Source organism: Poecilia mexicana, unplaced genomic scaffold (genome assembly GCF_051168715.1).
Source record: "Poecilia mexicana isolate PSO_F unplaced genomic scaffold, ASM5116871v1 scaffold_5, whole genome shotgun sequence".
NCBI classification, from domain to species: Eukaryota; Metazoa; Chordata; class Actinopteri; order Cyprinodontiformes; family Poeciliidae; genus Poecilia; species Poecilia mexicana.
The window spans coordinates 11,030,400-11,052,028 of record NW_028263374.1 but is presented as its reverse complement, the minus strand read 5'-3'; the positions used below and the strand labels follow the sequence as shown (position 1 = coordinate 11,052,028).

General features: G+C 37.7%; 1 protein-coding gene across 1 annotated transcript in view; it reads left to right on the top strand.

Moving 5' to 3' along the window:
• Positions 1-19,440, top strand: part of camk1b (calcium/calmodulin-dependent protein kinase Ib) — a 43,274-nt gene extending 23,834 nt beyond the window's left edge. Inside the window, exons 3-12 of the mRNA XM_014986304.2 lie at positions 6,866-6,997; positions 12,432-12,506; positions 13,465-13,603; positions 13,915-14,041; positions 14,209-14,284; positions 15,415-15,527; positions 15,755-15,833; positions 15,973-16,060; positions 16,668-16,791; positions 16,880-19,440. Coding sequence (XP_014841790.2) covers positions 6,866-6,997; positions 12,432-12,506; positions 13,465-13,603; positions 13,915-14,041; positions 14,209-14,284; positions 15,415-15,527; positions 15,755-15,833; positions 15,973-16,060; positions 16,668-16,791; positions 16,880-16,977 — 1,051 coding nt within the window. The 3' untranslated portion in view covers positions 16,978-19,440. The remainder of the gene's footprint in view (positions 1-6,865; positions 6,998-12,431; positions 12,507-13,464; positions 13,604-13,914; positions 14,042-14,208; positions 14,285-15,414; positions 15,528-15,754; positions 15,834-15,972; positions 16,061-16,667; positions 16,792-16,879) is intronic.
• Positions 19,441-21,629: the final 2,189 nt, after the last annotated feature.

Genomic DNA, 21,629 nt, shown 5'->3' with positions numbered 1-21,629 from the left:
CAGTTATCATCCTGATCAGCTGATCTTTGCGCACTGAAGAAACTGAAGAGGTCACACAGAGAAGCTAGGACATTCACACAAGTCGGCATAAGTATTTTTAAATCTATTCTCTGATGTAAAAAAAATGTATTCCAATTAGAGTGGCGGCATTTTGAACTAACTTTAGATGTAATTGTAAGACATGCATAGTTTACATTGGTAAGATAACGCATGTTCATATATTTCTAGAGTATTTGGATTGTCACTGGTGTAACTGACTGTTGCTGCAGTGTGCAGCAACAGAAAACAGGCTGTGTCACTTCTCGCTTTTCATTATAAATTCTGCTGTTTGTAAATATTTCCTGTTGCGAAAAACACAGCAGTTATGTTTGGACCTAAAGCAAACTGCAAGACAAACTGTTATCTAATAATTTTCTATCAGATTGGGCTATTTTGCATCTTCATGTTTAGAAGGGACACAAAGCAAGATGGTCTTTTTATGTTTCAGGGCCAGTTTCACAGTTGGGTTTCTCTCAGCTCTGATTGGACCAGATGGTCCTTCCCTATGTCTCTCTGACCTTTCCACAGTTACTATTTGTCATCGGTTTGCATACCTCCTTGACCAACTTCTCAGCAGGGCAGAACGCAAAATTCATGCACCCTGATTAAACACGGCTTTTATAGAAAAATAAGAACACTAGATTACAATTTTTTTAAGAGTCCTCTGAAAATACATCAAAACTAGAGGAATGCCTCCTTGTTTGTTTAGCATTATCTCTGGAAAAGTGATGCTATTGGCACTTACACTTGAAGCAGATGGCCACAACAGGCTTCCTACTGGCTTTTGATTAAGGGAAAAGATGCAAAGAAGATGATAACAAGATCAAGTTAAATGTGAAGCAAAGTTCCTCAGATTTTTGTTGCTTATCTAAATAATAATAATGCACAGCATTTCTCATTGGATTAATGTTTCGCATTTTTATTTATAAACCAAACTTTTATATTAATTTTGGTCTTTTGGCTTAGTTTGCATATAGTGGTATCTTCAAAAAGTGCATTACTGAAAAAACATACACTGAAAGATTAAGCAGGTTGAATTACTAGATTATTTTTTACATTTTAATAAAAACAAACAGAGTGAGCATGCTGCTTTTTCCAGTAATGGCAGAACATGATTTTTTTTTTTTCACATCCCGAAGTTGTATAAGACTCTACACATGTGGATTTTCCCGTCTTGTGAGCTTAAGCCTGTGTGTGAAGTATTTGCACGGTGGATTTCTCAGAATACGCCCAATTGTTTGGATTGTGGCAAATGTGTTTTTACTGAGGATTTAGTGGCTATTAGTTGTGCTGTGTGTGTATGTGTTTGAGAGGCTGTGTGTGTATCCTCTTCCTGGACACACGTCCCATGGTGCTTAGAGGAATGTCCTGTTTGGAGCTGGGGTAGCTCAGTAAACACTGTTGTTTACTTTACAGTTTAGCTAAAGTCACAACTGGGATTACACTCCCAGCAAACTCACAACAATCATCTACACCGATATCCAGTTGAAACCTTAATATTTACATGTTAAGTGTAGAAAACAGAAATAATTTTTGTTATTCTAGCTGACCTCAAATAGGAAAGGGTTTCAGCATTGTTTGAAGTCAGAGAAAGATAATATATCTTTTTGTACTTTGCATTTAAATATCCAGTTTCATTGATGCTACAGATTTTACAAGTCTTTATTTATGTTTTTCTCAGAATATTTTTATCCCATGTCTTTATTCTTGTTGTGCAGACTCATTGTAATCTTTCTGGACAGCAGTTTTATTGACAACTAAGTCTGTCTAACATCTGCTGCACTGCCTCTCTGAAGATTATCCGCTTCTTCCCCTTTTTGTTGCTCAGAGTTAAAGTATTCAGCAGTGTAGTTTATAATGTAGTTTATAGCAATGTTTCCTAATTCTGGTCCCCTGAACACATTGTTGTGCATGCTTTATACATTTCCTTGCACCCAGTTGGTAGGTGTTAAACCTCGACAAAAGTGGTGGGAAAAGTGATTGGTGACGTGTTCCACAACTAACCAATGCACATCCGACAGGCTATCCATGACGTAAAAAGAAAACACGATTAACCAGAACAGGCTACTTTTCGCCATTGGTCTCTGGCCCAATTTTGAGGCTTGCAGGCTTATTGTTGACACATTAATAAGTTGTGGACAACTGATTAGCATCCTGACTGGGCTGTGGCTATGCATCTTGCATAACAAACTGCAATGCACAGTGTATTCCGACACCTTTCTGATAGTCATTAGTTTCTTTAGCAATTTGAGCTACAGCATCTCAGCTGTTCCATCAGACCACACAGGTCAGCGATTTCTTCCCGTACGCATAATGAACCTTGGATGGCCCTTAATAGATGCTGACCTGTGCAGACATGGAATAGCCTTTAGGAGCTCCAATTCTGGAGATATTGCCTCCCTGTCAGTTAGCCATCACATCTTGTCAAACATACTGAAATCCATACAAAAGCTTACCAAAGCTGTGACTTACACCAACTTTGAAGATAAAATGTTGACTTGTTGCCTCATGTATTGCATTCACAAATAGGTGCAGTAATGAAGAGGTTTTGGTACTTTTTGCTCTATCTTTTAGTAGTCACAATGTTGTATCTTATATTTTATTAATTTACACTGTCATATGAGAAATATTGATGGAAAATAAAATAAATATTTTTCTGAGTAACTTATAGCACCCTGAATTTATCTGTTAGTCGGTTTCCATATCAAGATAAGAAAGAGCACTTCTTGGTATTTCTTGACATAAAAATATTTTTAAAAATATATTAAGAAAATTGGATGTGTCCAAAGTTGCAACATGTTTGTTGTCAAGGTAACATCAAAATAAAATGTGTTGATTCAACTAAGATTGTTTTATCCAGAGAATAAAAAAATTCCAGAGTTTTAAGTTGTTTTTTTTTTTTTTTAAGTTTGGTACTGCTGTAACAAACTGTCCAGAGTGAAAAGAGACATTGTATATGCACAGAGGTGACAGAAATCAATTTTATTTGTCATATGTTTCAGTGGATCCCCCCAGTCAACAAGAGTGTTTTCATGTCACAGAGGCTGTAGGGCATGACTTGTTTTTTTTTAGAGAAGGCTCGTGGCCTGTATGGGATTTTAATCTGACTTTGTGACTTTCTTCATCAAGTTGTTAAATATTTAAGAACATATATGTGACAATTTATAGAAAACCAGAGATGGATAAATGCTAAATGTTGAAATTATTATTAAAATCAGATGTCTGACATCTGAAATGATTTCATGATGGAATAGAGGACTAGAAATATGAAACAATGAAATAAATACCAAAATAAATATGCATGCTTTTAAATTTCAGAGGAGTTCTGCATTTAATTATCAGATAATTGAGGTGTTTAAATAAATATTTACACTTTATTTAAATGAGCACACATTTTTTTTTTATTATATGATTTGTTTGTTAGATTGACATTTTTGCTGTCAGTATTTCTCCAACAGTACTGAGAAAGTTTTTTCTGACCTTTGGTGACATATAAACCATATTGCAGTTTAATGGTGTCACATTAAACATCTGGTGACATTTAATAGCTGTGGTGTTGTGTTCAAGTGCTCAATGTGAAGATCCCAGTATTCAGATGTCCTATCTATTGTTTCTGTGCACGACTATTTAAATATACTCTGAGAATCACCTGTTCTTTGTCATTTTTAACCTGAAATTTGTCAGAAAAGATCCCAGTTTGTGTTGTGTTCATTTGTGTTGAAATAGTCCATCGTCGATGTTCCCACATCGACGATGCAGCAGGTTCTTTCCTGCTGCAACTCAATTAGCACAGTTACATACAGATGGATGAAGGCATGCATTGCATGGCGTTTTGCAGTAAGTGAAAGCAGAAGTGTTGCACTAAAATAAATAGATCAGTATAATGCTGTGACAGGAAGTCAGAAGTAGAATGTTGTCCTGTTGTTCTGATCTTGACGAGATTAGTTTGTTGCCTGTTTACACAGGCCATAATGACAAATCAACATGTTTAATTGACGTTTCTTTCTACCGTAGTATCACTTCAAGTTTTTAAATTATTACCAGTTGAACAATTTTAGTTTTAAAAATAACCAAGACTTAACTTGTAGAGGTTAGTAATTGCTTCTCAGGTCAAAGGGTGTGTGCACCAGAGTTGGATCCTGCCTCAGGTTTTTGGTCTGACTATATAGCTGCATGGAAAATATCAACTCCGTCATCCAGAAGCTACTGAGGAATTTGTAGCTCTGACAGCATCCTCCACACTGCTGGATTTTTTCCAGAGCCAGTGGCCTTTCTGTGGCAGTGATAGTTACTAAATGAGTTGTGACCAAAAAGAGCTTCGTCCCTGGATAATTGTCCAACACAACATTGCATTATCTTAATCTTCAGGGTTCTGGATCTAGGCTTCTGTGATAAAATTGTGTTGTAGAACTGGTTTCTAAATGTTTCTTAAGGACTGTAAGTTAAATGTAATGATTGGTGTAAAGTTTTTTTCTAAGGCTTATATATGCAGGCGTTTATTTTGATAGACGCAAACATCTTCCAGAGTTGAGTAAGAGCTTTGTTTAGCACCAGGGACGGGAAGAGTAGGGGAACAGAGGAAGATGTATCTCAACACTCTGGTAGTTTGGTTCTGACTGTATATTTTTACCTTCATTGCTTCTACATTTTTGATATATTTGGCTCAGTTTAATATTTAACTGCAGGAAATCGAAGCTAAAGTGCTCTCACTTAATCAGATTTATGCAAAATAGGGAAAACGTAAACAGTATCTTTTTTTTTATCCTGTACAAATTTGATACGTTTTAAAATCTTTGTCAACTTTAGAGGCAGTTTCAAGTCATCCAGAGTTTCTCAGAGTTGTGTTGTTTTTATACAGAGGAGGCTGTTATTTTTAGTACACTGTGTAGGTCAGATGGTTTCTCTTTCTGGTGACAGTTGTGTGTCACTGTGCAGTCCTTCCTGGTCTGCAAATGATAATGTATCTGTAAACTGACTGACAGGAGGCCTGTGGTTCCCCTCGGCCCACACGTACATTTTTAGCTGTGGATGCATCACTTGGTTTTTGCGTTGTTACTGCAGTTTTAAACCTTCCCTCAAGCTAAGCAAGACAGGGTTTTTACTAAGACAGTAACTTGTCAGAGCATGGTGATAGTTCTTGCAGGTCGATGTGGCTTGATTAATATGCTGAGCTAATGAAGCGCTTTAACATGGATCCCAGCTGATTTAGTTATAGACAATGGATTGTCACAAAGAAAATGCATAATTCTACTATACATTACCGTTATTTTTTAAATAATAATAAAAAAAGTAAAATCAAAAACAGTAGTTGTCTGTCTAGGGAATGTTGTTTTGATAATTTCATGAACTCCTCAGTCTACCAAAGTAGTCTAGAATCCAACATGAGATTATCTATTAGATTAGTTAATTAATGAAAGAGAGGAGTCAAAGGTTTTAAAATTGTGCAATTATTCCTCCACATTGAGGTGAGTTATTACTAGTAATACAGAAAAACCCTGAGTTTTTGCACACTCAGGGTTACATTTAAATAGGCTTAGGGCCTGATAAAAACCACATCATTCTTAAAATGTCCTTCATGTGAAATCTCAGAACTGAAAAAAGTGTACCTTGTTTTTTTTAATTTTATTTTTATTCTTATTATTTTTACCACCACTGTGCTCAGATTAATGTTTTCGAATCAGAGCATTATGATTTACTTAGGTCAGATAGACCGTGCGTTCTTATCTGTCACGTGAATTTCTTATTTATTACAATTCACTGATGATATATTGTTGTTTTGCTTTGTATTGACATTTTTCATTATTTCATGTGTATAAAACAATGGGACATTTACTATTATTGTAATCTTCTGACTAAACAATTATAACCCCCACAGTTATACATCTATGCACACAAACAGCTGACACTATGTGTGCCATTGTGTCTGGGAGTCTCTAATGCAGCTCAGGATCAATTTAAGTTCTTATGTTTGCTTTATTCTAACCCTCAACGTCCTTTTCATACAGCCCCTTGTTTCTGTTGTACTAATCCCACTAGTGTGGGTGGATGCACCCAGCTGTGGGCCAGGATTTTAACCAGTTATGTCACTCCAGACATTTCTCAGTCAGAAATATCTGGGCGTTAGATTTCAGAAGAATTGTTTGGCTTCAGGGCTAAAGATTCGAAGGAAAATGATAAACATCTTAAGTGCTTTCTGTTTCATATCTGGTTATTTATTTGTTTGTTAGTTGGAAGTGAGAATTACTGTGGATAAAATGCAACGAAATGTTATTTGGTCTGTTATCAACGGCTTCTAATTAAGGAACTACAGTGCACACATTAGTGTGTCACGGCCCAATGGACCGCCGAACCATAAAGTTATGACAACATGCAGCTGTATATATTGTTGTTAAGGGATTATATGAGTGCGATTTAGTAAAATGAAGCAAGCTGGAAAGATGCATGGAGTGATTCATGCAATCCACACATATGCCTTCATATTTAGATAATATACCCATCCAAGTGTTTTATTGGTTATCATGTGAGTCAGAGATAAAAAAAAAAAAAAAAACAGCCTTCAATACTGGTGCTTCCAAATCATCCCACTAGTTTACAGGCTCGACTGGACTCGAGTCAGCATGTTAGAGGCTTTAGGAGGAGGCTGAAGTTAAAAATAAATCACAGTCTGGCATCAGTAGGGCAAGAAATTAACCAACACTCTTTTTTTCATTTTTTTTCATCAAACCTAGACTTTTCTTTTATTTATCCACTTCATACCATAAGAACCCAATCTGAACCCTGGAGATTGATGAGAGCTGACAGACTGACCTTTGTGTTTGTGTTTCAGGGGAGCTTTCTCTGAGGTGGTCTTGGCTGAGGAGAAGAAGACGCAGAGATTGGTGGCTATTAAGTGTATTCCCAAGAAGGCATTGGAAGGCAAGGAAAACAGCATCGAGAATGAAATCGCAGTTCTGCACAAGTAAGTGAAATATTAGCCTTTAAAATTATCCTCTGATAAACATCTACATCTAAATTAAAGTCGTCTAAAGGTATTCCAAGTTATGATGCTTCACTAAGTGTTCTTAAAGGGGGAGTATTATGCCAGATCGACTTTTCTGAGCTTTATTTCATGGCGTGATGTTATTGCTTCTTCAGTTCTCAGTTGAGCCCACACAGCTTTCCTCCTCTCTCCCACGCAGCTCCACCAGACTAGTGGCTGCAGCAATTAGCAAACACCTGGTGGAACTACACGTCTGCTGAGCTTATCAAACAAACTACAACACTCCTGTAGTTTGGAGAAGCATTGCTGTGGCCACAGAGACAGAGGCCAATTTCAAGGCGTAAGATACAGATGTGATGCGGTTATGAAGTCACATTTATTTTAAATTGTATTTAACATAGTTACTTGATTCTGGTATAAAATGATACTATGTGCTTTGAAAATACATAATACCTCCCCTTTAAAGATTTAGACTGAAATTGTGGTGCTACACAACATGCATCCACCTAAAATGTAATTAAAACATATTTTTTCAAATGTACCTTCATTAAAGATGACAAATTATGTAGAAGAAACCTTATGCTTTAAAGAAATACACCTGCAAAATGTTTTTCCTCTGTCATACCTGAAGAAGCAACCCTTTTTTCTTTTACATTAAAACCAATGAAGTGACACAAACTTCCTAATTGTGAAGGTTTTTTTTCTGCTGTGCTCTTTTTATATATGGGGAAATACAGGTCACAGTAAAAATGGCTGATCTACACAGGTCCCTGGTTATTTTTAGAGGCCTTGTTGCCTAGGTTACAGGAGAAACACAATATACAGTTATGATTCCCTCTGAGGTGAGAACTGTGGAATGAGAGTGGTGGGGGTCAGCTAGCAGCTCACACACAACTGTGACAAATTAAATAAAACCGAGGTAAACACGGCGTGAGAGTCATGTTTGGCTCCGCGGGATGTTCATATTGACTCGTCCAAAGGCTTCATTACTCATGTTAATAGTTTATGTCCCCGTATCTCACAGAGGCGGGGGTAGGGTAGGTGTATGTTTGCTGGTGTCATCACATCATAGCTGAGCATGTAGCTCCCGCTGAAGAGGAGGGGAGGAGTCGCAGAAGACCTGAAACAGACTCTGCTTTGCATCACAACTCCTTCAGAGTTCAAAGACGTTGCTTCATGAATATAAATAGCCTACACATTTCAATCAATTAGCTCCTCTTTTACTACACACTGTATATTTTGTGACATGGAAATATGATTTCCTGTCTAAATTACGAAATCATCGGGCTGAATTATGTCCTGAAGGGATTTTTCTGTCCCGGTTGGGAAGGATTGCAGCATGAGTTATAAATGAGAGATTCATATGTACAAGAGTCACATCTACCGTTCTTCAAAGTGAAGTCCACCCCGCATCACAGCTTCATTACTGACTTTGCTCGCCTTTGTGAAAGCTTCACAGTTTTAGCTGAACGTGTGAAGGCTGACAGGAAGATAAGCATTTCTGAAATTGTTCAACTTTACAGTTTTCTCCACCATTAAGAATTAAGTTTGGCGTCCTTTAAGAAGAAAAACACTACTTTATAAATCTGCTCTTTAAAATAGACACAGATTCATTTGTAATATAAAGATGGCTTTAGAAAACCCCCAGCCATCACACTACTGCTATCATGCTTGACTGTCACTTATTTAACGGGGCACAATCCTTCCAAACAGTTCCACTTTTGTCTTTTTTTTTTTTTTTTTTCTAAAAGTTTTTGGGATGATTAAAAAGTTTCTGTGAGTCAAATCTTCATGTTCTGTTTAATCAGCAGTGGATTCTGCCTAGAAGAGGATGGTGTTTTCATCCAATCTTTCTTTTTGCTGAATTATGAACACTTAACTGAGGAAAGTGAAATTCTCAGTCACTTACAGGTGCTGGTCATAAAATTAGAATATTGTGATAAAGTTCATTATTTTCCATAATGTCATGATAAAAATTAAATTGTCATATATTTTAGACTCATTGCACACCAACTGAAATATTTCAGGTCTTTTATTGTTTTAATTTTGATGATTTTGGCAAACAGCTCATGAAAACCCAAAATCCCTGTCTCAAAAAATTAGAATATTATGAAAAGGTTCTCTGAACGAGCAATAAAAATAATCATCTGAATCAACAAAGTAACTCTAAACACCTGAAAAAGATTCCTGAGGCCTTTAAAAACTCCCAGCCTGGTTCATTACTCAAAACCGCAGTCATGGGTCAGACTGCTGACCTGACTGCTGTCCAGAAGGCCATCACTGACATCCTCAAGCAAGAGGGTGAGAAACGGAAAGAAATTTCTGAACGAATCGGCTGTTTGCAGAGTGTTATATCAAGGCACCTCAGTGGGGAGTCAGTAGGAAGGAAAAAGTGTGGCAGAAAACGCTACACAACGAGAAGAGGTGACCGGACCCTGAGGAAGATTGTGGAGAAGGGCCGATTCCAGACCTTGGGGGAAGCAGTGGACTGAGTCTCGAGTAGAAACATCCAGAGCCACTGTGCACAGGCGTGTGCAGGAAATGGGCTACAGGTGCCGCATTCCCCAGGTCAAAGGTCAAGCCACTTTTGAACCAGAAACAGCGGCAGAAGCGCCTGACCTGGGCTACAGAGAAGCAGCACTTTGGACCACTGTTGTTCAGTGGTCCAAAGTACTTTTTTCGGATGAAAGCAAACTTTGCATGTCATTCGGAAATCAAAGTGCCAGACTCTGGAGGAAGACTGGGGAGAAGGAAATGCCAAAATGCCAGAAGTCCAGTGTCAAGTACCCACAGTCAGTGATGGTCTGGGTGCCATGTCAGCTGCTGGTGTTGGTCCACTGGGTTTTATCAAGGGCAGGATCAATGCAGCAGCTATCAGAAGATTTTGGAGCACTTCATGCTTCCATCTGCTGAAAAGTTTTATGGAGATGAAAATTTAATTTGGTCTGGAATCGGCCCTTCTCCACAATCTTCCTCAGGGTCCGGTCACCTCTTCTCATTGTGCAGCGTTTTCTGCCACACGTTTTCCTTCCTACTGACTTCCCACTGAGGTGCCTTGATATAACACTCTGCAAACAGCCGATTCGTTCAGAAATTTCTTTCCGTTTCTCACCCTCTTGCTTGAGGATGTCAGTGATGGCCTTCTGGACAGCAGTCAGGTCAGCAGTCTGACCCATGATTGCGGTTTTGAGTAATGAACCAGGCTGGGAGTTTTTAAAGGCCTCAGGAATCTTTTTCAGGTGTTTAGAGTTACTTTGTTGATTCAGATGATTATTTTTATTGCTCGTTCAGAGAACCTTTTCATAATATTCTAATTTTTTGAGACAGGGATTTTGGGTTTTCATGAGCTGTTTGCCAAAATCATCAAAATTAAAACAATAAAAGACCTGAAATATTTCAGTTGGTGTGCAATGAATCTAAAATATATGACAATTTAATTTTTATCATGACATTATGGAAAATAATGAACTTTATCACAATATTCTAATTTTATGACCAGCACCTGTATGTGTTGTGTTCGTGGATTTTTCGTCACATCCTGGATGAATCCTAGATGAATTATTGGAGTAATTTCAACAGCCACTCACCACTGTTCATTTTTTCAATTAGTGGTTAATGGCTTTCATTGTGGTTCACTGGAGTCCAAAAGCCTTTAAAGTGACCTGTTAACATCAAGTTAATACGTGTCAGTGACGGTTTCACATCTGTTGTTGTATTTCTTTAGATCAAAGCATGTCTCGGATGATAAGAAATCAGCTGTATTAATGATCAACCCAGTACACAAACACTGATCATCCTCTAGCTGTGCCCCTACTTTCCTTTCATTAGCGGCTTATAAGCTAATCTGTAAGCGCTGTAAAATCACCACCCGAGCTGCATGGCCATATTTTCTTTCGTCAGCTGGACAAACACATACCTGCACAGAAATTCTGCTGAAATGCACAGTGTTTGCTGAACGCTTAAGCTCATACAGGGCCACACGTGACTGATCTCTCTCTCTCTGTAGTTTTAATCTGTCACTTATCCTCCACCGAGTTCGTCTCTCCCTCAACGCTGTCCTTAGCAGATGAATGAAGGTGTCCATGCATCGTTGCAATCTGGATGAGTCACTGCTGTAATCCAACGTGAGCTTGAGCTGACCCACACAGAGTTCCCCTTCGGTACATCTTGTCCGCATGGCTTTGTGCTTGGTGCAGACTGTCTCAGTTTAGCATCTTGACTTTGTACTCAAAAGTATTCAAACCCCTTTAAATATTTTCATCCGTTTTCACATTTCAACCACACATTTTAATAGCTTTCTGATGGAAACTTATCTGGTAAACCAGCTCATAATTGTGAATATGTGTCTTGTCATTCTTTTGTGTGGAGTGGATAACTAACAATTACTTTGTCTAACACTTTAGACGTAGATCTCTCCAGTTAACACAAGGCCATTTAACTGCTCCTCTGGTCAATACTTTTCTTGCCCAGCCCAGACCTGTCTGCTCCATTTTTTGGTGACGGTGTTTGCTTCACTTAAGGCTTAAGCTCTCTAACTAACCCCCAGAGGCCTTCACAAAACAGCTGGGTTTATATGTAGAGTGAAATAAGTACAGATGGAATGCATCGGCTAATTAGGGGATTTCTTAAAGCAAATATGGATTTTATTCAAGGGCTTCACAGTAAAGCTCCTAAATATAAATGCCTGCAATTTTCTGACTTGTTTTAAGTTTGAAAACAATGTGATTTCTTTCTGCTCCACGTTTGTGCACTACTTTGCGTAGCTCTATCACAATGTTTGATTAAAAATGCATCTGAATGTTTTTGTCGAATGTGGAAAAAAAAAAAAAAAAAGTTGAGCAAGACGCTGCACAGTAAGACCAAGTTTTGATGTAAAAACTTAGTGGGATTTTGTGACAATACAACAATGATTAATGGTGCTAGTTCATCTTTTGCATGTTTTCTTTTTTTCATTCTATTTAAAGTCGAATGCTGTTAAATGTGATATTCTGTTTTGATAAGATTCATCAAAAGCCAAACTGAACGTTTTGTGACATGCTAAGGAGAAAGACTTTCAACACTCTGCAGCTTTATTTACTGAACACAGTGATTAGGACAAAAAAAAGGAGCAATACCAGTATGAAGCTGGTGACTCATGTTCCCACTGCTGTCACATCACTGACGGGTGTCAAAGGGCACCAAAGCAGAGTTCAGCCAATTAGAGAACTGCATGCATTTGCCGAGAGACATCTCCTCTTTACCCATAAAGATAAACTAACCCAGCCCTGCACATTAAGTTTTACACTGAGATCATATTTACGAGCTGGAAGCAGATAAGCTCAACTTCCATGTGTAAAGTTATAGGATCACCTCAAGTAGGAACATAATAAACAACCAAACTGTTTCTTCCTCTTTCTCTTTTCCTTCCCGACAGGATTAAGCACCCAAACATTGTGTCTCTGGAAGAGATATTCGAGAGTAAATCACACCTCTACCTTGTCATGCAACTGTGAGTATTCACATATGTGTGGTGCTGTGTGAATCCTTCTTTTTTGTGCAAAGTGTGTTTCAAGCTGCCTACTCGTGTTATCTCCCACACGCTCTTTGTCACATGCCTCGAACTGCACTCCGCAACACAGACACACACACTCACACACACAAACCGCACACGTGCGTATGCGTGCGTGTGTGTGCCTGTGTGTGTGTGCAGACTACCCATGAGCATCAGTGGGGAGTTTGCCTTCACACTAGCAGCTTGTCAGCGTCCCACCCACCTTAAACTGCTGAAATGTCAGAGAGGATCCAGATCAATGACAGACCAGGATCAGGAGGGCTGTTAATTGTGACACTAATAAAAGTGTAAATCATTCATGCATTCATCAGAGTCAAAGCAGAAAACAAAAGGCAGCAGGTGGCAGAGATCCAGGGTGTTCAGAAAGCAAAGGGATGCTTCAAAACTCAGTTTTTTTTACTGCATTAATATGTATTATACTTATTTATTATTAACAGTCTGTTGCTGGATTCAGTGTTGGTCTTCCTTTCAAGTCTCCCTCAAGCCACTGATTAAGCCCTGAGATTTCTTTCTTGATAAATAGAAAATTTGTAGAGACCTTCGTAAGCAGAGTGAAGTCTCCATCTGGTGGCCAAAAGCAGCCACTGTTTGAGGTCTCCCAGTATTTTTCAGATTAAAGTAGTATGCTTTTTACATTTGAGTATTTGTTACTGTAAACTTCATCAAAGCTGTTGTAAGCAGCAGTTCTTAGCAGCAGAAAAACTGGAAGCTGTTTGTTCTTGTCACTGGCTGTAAAGTAAGTTCCCGCTTTTTTTCGTTTCCTCTCGCTGATTTCCTCATAGGTTTACTGCCGTGTTCTGTCACTTCTCTGGCATCTCCTTTTGTTCAGATTCATAAAACAGGCGGTGTTATGTGTATTTACGACACGCTTTGCTGAATGCATCTCTTTCTGCAGGGTGTCTGGTGGAGAACTGTTTGATCGTATCATAGAGAAGGGCTTCTACACAGAGAAAGATGCCAGTAAGCTAATTCAACAGATTCTGGACGCTGTAAAATACCTCCACGACATGGGCATTGTGCACCGTGACCTTAAGGTCAGTCAGACCATTCTGTATTTGATAGTACAATGTTATTTTTAAGCAGTTTTTGTTTAATACAGAGTACTAAGGTTTTCTCCTGCCAACTTGTCAACACAAATATTTGTAACATTAACAAGAAATTCAGAACAAATTGTGTATGTGGTGTAACACTTATGTTTTTTTCTGTACTGCATGTCTGATAGTAAGTATCTGATAAGATTTTACTGGATATTTAGGGCTTTAACACATCCGTTGTAGCCCAGTGGATATATGACAGGCTTTATAAGATGCTTTAAATTCACACTTGTATGTGGTTTTGCTTACAGCCAGAGAACCTGCTGTACTACAGCATGGACGAAGACTCAAAAATCATGATCAGTGACTTCGGTCTGTCTAAGATCGAGGGCTCGGGCAGCGTGATGTCGACAGCCTGTGGAACACCTGGATACGTTGGTAAGATGTTTAGAGACCGAGGTTTACTCATCTTACATGCCATGTAATTCTGCATCAGCTTCTTAAAATATTCAAATTAACATTAAATGTATGTACAAACATAGATTCCATGAATGAACTGAAGTTTTGACATTTTGTGTTAAAACCTGCGCCTTCTGTTTCTTAAGCTCCTGAGGTTTTGGCACAGAAGCCGTACAGTAAAGCTGTGGATTGCTGGTCTATTGGGGTCATAGCATATATTCTGTGAGTACAACTTTGGAGAGTCACCATCCCTCAGATAAATACCCTTACTAGGTCTGTATATCCAAAATAAAAGAAAATGATACAACAACGCATACTTACCTTTTCAAATCTGACGCATCATGTGTTTCACACGAGTATTTTAAATGATTAAAAACTGTAATCATTTACGGTTTTGTTGCGAAACAAAAGGACACCTCGGATAAATTCAAAATCAAAGATATTTATCTGTTCGCGAGCCCATAAACACGATGAAAGCGTGTAGCTTTTGGGAATAATTTTTTATTGGGTTAACCTTAATTCCAACAAAGCAGAACTTTCATTTAAAAAGTGTGCAGGAAAATGTGAATCCTGTGTGCATGTTGTTTGTAGATCAGGTTTTTACACATGCTCTCAAGTTCACACCGGTTTTTGGATAAACAAAATGTTGGTAGATCAGGACCCATGTTTGAAATCTTTGTCCATCTGGCACATAGACTAGCAAACAAACTTTTTGTTTGTTTGTTTGTTTGTTTTATATCCGGTCATGAAAAGGAGGAGCGAGATGTCCTACCATGTGTTTTCACCTGAATTGCATGATTTTGTATTGTTGAGTGTGGAAAATGTTGATGCTATGTTAAAAAAAAGACAATCCAGTTAGGCAGTTAATACACTTAATATTCTGTGTTTTTGTCTTGTTAAACTGAGTATATTTAATAATATGCAAATGCTTTTATTTAGCATTTTACTTAGTTCCACTGCTCTTTCAGAACCATGAGATAAACATTGAAGTTTAGCCATATCAAATAAATCTAAATGTGTTTAGATGAGACTCATTTATCAGATTAGAAGTACCTTTTGAAAATAACAACCTTTAAGGAGCTATTAAACATGTGTTTCATTAAACCTACATTACCATATTAAAATAGTTTTTATTGGTTAAATACAATATCATATAATGTTGTGTTTTCTCTAGCCATAAGTAGAAAATCAGCTTGAAAACATCAGTCTTTGTGTAATTAATTTATGTAATGTGTTTACTTAGTGAAATGAGTTACTGAAATAACTGAATTTTTCAATAATATTCTAATTTATTGAATATGAGTGTATAGTGTTAGTCATGCACCAATAAACTGTTCTCTCTTTTATTCCAGGTTGTGTGGATACCCACCTTTCTATGATGAAAATGATGCCAAACTGTTTGAACAGATCCTGAGAGCAGAATACGAGTTTGATTCTCCTTACTGGGACGATATCTCTGATTCAGGTATAATACTATAATACATGTAAAAAAACAACAACACCGTTGTTCTGTTCATAATGCTTTTGACATGCTAGTATTAAACAGTTTAGTCTAACATAAAACACAAATTTTGTGTGTGACTTGAGCAAGAAAAAGTTTTTTTTTAAATATTGTAAGACAAGTTAAAGTGTTTGTTTTTTCAAATGAGATTCATAGCAGTTTTTAACTTTAAACTTTTTTAATTTTTACAGCTAAAGACTTTATAGTACATCTTATGGAAAAAGATTCTAATGAACGCTTCACCTGTGAGCAGGCTCTGCAGCACCCTTGGTATGTTTCTTCTGTCATGTCGTCTCTTCAGCACAAACTCTTCAAATAAAAAGTTTATTTAAAGATTCAAATAATTGTTGTTTTTTATTTTTTACTGAGATTTATTTAGCTCACTCAAACCTTCTCTTCCTTCTTTCAGGATTGCTGGAGATACCGCCCTGGACAAGAACATTCATGAGTCTGTCAGTGCTCAGATCAAGAAAAACTTTGCTAAGAGCAAATGGAAGGTCAGTCAGAATCTTACAGAGCTCTGCAAAAGTATTCGTTACTCTTTAGAGCAGATTTTTGAAATGGGAAAAGTGTGTATTTTAAGAAGAGTTTAACAATCAGAAATCTGAAAAGTAGGGTCTGCATTTATATTCACTGAAAAATAAAGAAAAGAAAAAATAGCTGTATGCAAACTTTAAGTTTACATACATTATGTGTTAAAATGACCCATCCGAAATCCAGGCCTAAAACCAAGTGAAAATCTGTCATATGATTTAGAAATTTGTATTACTAGGTACTCTTAGTCCCATCTCATTAACCTTGAGCTTTTTCGCAAAAAGTTCAGCATCTAAACTTGCAGATTTAAACCCGGGGTAGAAATATCACAAAACACCTACATCTGAAGTTTCTACAAAGTTTTGACTCAGAAAGCTTGAATATAAGTGCACACCTCATTTTTTATATTTATATTTATAAAGAGATTGAAAACAAAATTGATAAAATTCTGCATTGTCTTAAGAGTTATTATTCAGCTCTGCTCGCTAGGGCTTTTATTTTTGTAAGTCTTAAAATTGGGCATTTTTGTCCATGTTCTTTGTGTTTTTTTCTTTTTTTATGTGTCTGCAGCAAGCATTCAACGCCACCGCAGTGATCCGTCACATGAGGCGTCTCCAGCTTAGCACTGGCAGTGAGGGACCTGGCCCCACCTTGTCTGATCCGTGCCAAACCCATCTGCTGATGGAAGAGGAAGGTAAGGGGTAGCATCTGCTTATTTCCACCCAATCATTTTTTTTTCTTAGCCAGTTTAATGCCTATATATTGTGCTCTTCCCTTCTCAGGAGCGCTTTGTGAAGGTGGTTGCTCTCAGAACATGGATGGAGGAGCAGACCCTTTGTCCAACTGCACCTACCGCTGCCACCCAGCCAATAGTGTGTGATATCTAACCCCCCTTCATGTATCTGTTAATCCCGATTCACTTTCCAATTTTAACCCCCCTCGGTGGAACCTGAGGTACCGTCTCCCCCCCGCTTATCTGGCTGGGAACACAGCGCCATTCCAACCTGTCGCCTGCAGGGGGAGCAAGACTGTCAAGCCTGAAAGGGAAGAAATATATCCTGTTGAAAGGGAGGTGGAGGGAGACTTGCTGTAATGCTTATGCACCAAGGCAGATCATTTTTGGGATGAGTTGAAATGCATGAAAAGGAAGAAGGGAAAGACATCCTCCCCCTCCTTCATGTCTGGGGGCGGGGGATTGTGTTTGCAGAAGCAAGACAGAGCTTGCTGGACGTTTTATTTTAAGACATTTTTTTTCAACTTGTCTTTTTATGTTTTATCGTTTTACATTTTTGTGTTATTACCCTCCTTCTTTAAGACTTTGGAGCGTTAATCACAGTATGGTACCTGCATGACAACGAAACGAATCCCCACTGCATGATTTATTTAAAAAAAAACAAAAAAAAACACTCTGTATTGCAGAAATGCAGTACCACATTATAGCAGTAAGATGGAGTATTTGGAAATGTTTTAATGGAAAATGTTGCTATATAACAGATTTGCATTCTATGTCTTTAAAACAATTTGTGGCAGAGCAGTTCCTCCAATGAAAATTAAACCATGCAGTTTTTTATGATGTAGCCTTTCTTTCTCCACCATGAAGTGGTTTGGAGTTGAGAGGAAAAGGCTTCCCTGTTCTCCTTTTATTTCCAACAAATCAAACTTCAGCATCAAGAGATGTTTTCCTAACTAAGGTGCCTTTTTAGAATCCACAGTTTCATTTGGTGGTAAGGTTGCTTAAAAAGTGGTTTCTTTTTCTACGATTATGGGATTGTGTGTATCTCATGTAAACTTAAATATAATTTTTCCTTAATAAGGCTGGGTACAGATAGGATGCCTGCACAAAAAAAGTTGTTTTTTTAAAACATTAAATATTTGACAATATCCTGGTTGCAACATTTTTAGTGTGAAATAGTCTTTTTGTATCCAAACTGTAAGATGCTGAAGAGTTTAAAACTGATGTTTGCAGTTGTTTTTTTAAATCTGCGTCTCCAGTGCTTCTCAACGCCGTTCAGATCATTTTGTTAAGAAATAAACTGTATGCATTGCTTTCACCTGCACCTGATGTCTGCAAACATGGCTCTGTACTGCTCTGTAGGAGCATTCTTAATCATCAGGCATGTAGACCACTATAAATGCATAAAAATTATTCCCAGTGTTTAATAAACAGCACTAGTTCGAGCAAGTTGCACACCTACATAAATAACTACACCTTTATGCATCCGAGCAGGAAACAGAGCTGTTGTCTTATTAAAAATGTGACATTCAAGGCTTATTTAGTGAAGTACTGCCTTTTTTATTTCCTGTTCATACTTTTTTAATGAATTTTCATTAAATGCAGCATGATTCATAACCAGAAGGGTTTTATAACCCCCAACAAAATTGATACAATTAAAAAAAAGCAGTCAAATATGGCTCTTTCAGTCAGAGTTTACAGATCGCTCTCATCTACTTCTCTTCAACATGTTTCCCAGCCTTAAAAAAAGACAACAAAACTTTAAAGACTGGAATTACGCATCAGACAAACTCATTCCATATTAATTCACATTGTTTGTGTGTATCTTTTTATTTCAGTTTCCCCTATTATTTTTTTTTTTTGTAAAATAAATTTCATTGTACTTTTTTTTTTTTTTAAAGATATCTGTTCCCGTTTACCATGTTTTTAGTGTTGTTTAGCATACGTATTTTTGTACTGGATGTGGAGAAGCTTTTATGCAAATGTTTCCGAATGATCCGGTGGGAACCCGCTGCAAAAACTCAACTGGCTCTAATGGACAATATGAGGATCTTCCTTTGGTTTTGGGCTTCGTTTCCTATCAGTAACCGCTACACATTTAGGCTCCCGCTTCTCTCCGATACATCAGTATTTTGTATTTGCTCTTCATGGTGGCTGGGTTTGCCTTGGGAATTGTTAATATCTCAAATGATGATTATAAAAGGAAAGATGTTGCCAGACCTTGCTTTCTTCTACTTAAAAATCACACAGACCGTGAAAGAGCACAGGTCAGTGTAATAACTACATTTCAAAAAGTTCAACCTTGAATGTGCTGCTTTGGAAAAAAAATATCTATGAGCTTTATGGTGCAGTTTTACTGGATAGTCCTTGTAGTGTTTTCAGGCTGTAATGAAACTGGTGACTCTGAACTGTAAAGTGCATTTATTAGAGACGTTATTTTGCCAGAGAAAAAAAAAAGGTTCAGTATGAATAGTTTGTATGTCCTGGAGTACTGTAACATTAAAGCCGAAAAAGCACAGGGGGGGCTGAGAGGAAGCCTGTCCGCTTTCAGCTGATTCAATATACAATCTGATGTACTGACGATAATTAAAACAACTTTACTATTTTGAATTATTGTTATATATCTTTTTTTCTGCTCATTTCCTACATTGACAAAGCATTTCCTTTGCTCACCGCATTCATGTCCTGCCATACATGTTCTCTGGTCTTTCCCATTCTCAAAAGGGATGTAACTCGGTTTCATATATTTGTACCCAAAGGAAACAGTTAGTCGTGAATTAGTTTGATGTATAGATGAGGCTGATTATTTTAAAAAGTGAAATGTGTTGGTTATGTCCATTTTGTGTAAATTCCTTGGAGATGCCATAATTATCTGATTTGACTAAAGCTGAAAAGTTATTGCTCACCCTTTGTGTTTTATTACACTTGTAATGTTTTTCTTCATAAACAAATCTGCTACTTTGTCATTATGTTCAAAAGTTTGTTACATTTATACGTGGACACATAGACATAATATATATAAATGTCCCTCTGGTCTGAAAAAAGTATCCTCAAGCCTTAGGCCAGGGTGAGTACTTTTGGATTTAGGCTGCCTTTGTCTGAAAGTAAATTTGATGAGCATGCTCAGCATGAATCTGCGAGGGAGCTAATACTTTATCACAAATGGGCCTGGATTTTCTTTGGGTTAAAAGCAGTTTTATATATATATATATATATATATATATATATATATATATATATATATATATATATAAACAACTAAATTTGGCATGTTGATATCCTATCAAAATGAAAAATAAATCTTGTGCTGTTCTTGGCTCATGTAACAGAAAACATTGCTGATAAAAGCAAATGCAGATCAGCTCCGCTGTGCAAATCAGTACTTAAGTCATGAACACGTTGCCTTTTAAAACAATTCCTGGGTCTACACACTATCAACCATACGCACTGATACGATTTATGAAAAACAGGACTTGTTTAGTCTGAAAGTCAGCAACTTGGAACGTTTTTCTGTCTGCTTGGAGCTCGTTTAAGCCAAATTAAATCCCCATTTATTTATCTATGCTTCTTGTCATGGTCGATTACCTTATGCTGCAGTAAGGATTGGAAATAATTCTGGAAATTTAAGAAGCAACTCTGTACTTGATAGCAAAATACTGTTCCACTTCATCCCACAGGTCGGCCTTGTGGGCCCGAGAACTTTGACATGAAGGTTACCTTCATGTTGCTCTCTCTTGTCCCCTTCGAGGAATGCTGAGCAATTAGGGCTTGTGGTTTGGCTGCCGGGAGGAACCGCAGAGCTGAAGAAGACAGTGAGTGCGGTGGTCGCTCTCGGTCGGCAGACGGTGGACGGAGTAAAAACGATGCGGTCGAGCCAAAAAACAAGGAGCTGGTTTGAGATAATGAGAGGGTTTTCTTCGTGGATTACAAGGTGCAAACGGGTTGAGAGAGACGCAAGCCGTGTTTGGTTGCAGAAGACTGGGGGGGTGATATGAAGATGCTGTCAAAAAAAAGTGCAGCACAACTAAATAAATTCATGAAAACCACATCTTGTTCACGTTAGCTACAAAATGCATGTTGATAAGAGATTGTGCTCATGCTGCGCCCTCCTCTCCGAGCAGGCGGCGGCTGTCCGTGCCTGCGCGGAATGTGAAACGGATTCGACTTGAGAGAGGAGCCAGAACAGCTTCTGCGATGACAGACTGGGGATTCGTCACTTGTGAAAGCCTGATTTATTTCTGAGCTGCTGGTAATTTAAGCGCTACAGAAGCACTGAGAGCAAATTGCTGACGCGGAAGGATGATGGAAGATTTATGAAGCAGACGGCATCCGGCGGACGAAGTCAACAAAATCAGAAGCGCATCTGCTGGGAATGTGAACTCACAGATTCATCAAGTCACAGACGAGCTGCTTTAGATGTACACATCAGCTGAAGCTTCACAGGTTTTCTACTTGTCACATGTTAAGTAGTTTTTTTTTTTTTTTTAGAAATATTCAGACAACTTGAACTTTTTCATATTTTGTCGCTACAGCAAGTAGCAAGTCAAATCTTGATACACTTTATCAAGATTTGACATGATAAATCAACACGACATTGTGCATAATTATTGACAGAACAATTAAACTTTAATTTTTTTTCTACAAATGAAAATCTTAATAGTGTGGTGTGTCTTTGGATTAAGTTACCTAAATCAATACTATGTAAATTTGCCTTTTGGTACCTTGCCTTGGTTAGCTTTGCATCATGTTTGCAAAAATACTTCAAGCTCAGATTGAATGGAGAGCAAATGTGAACATCA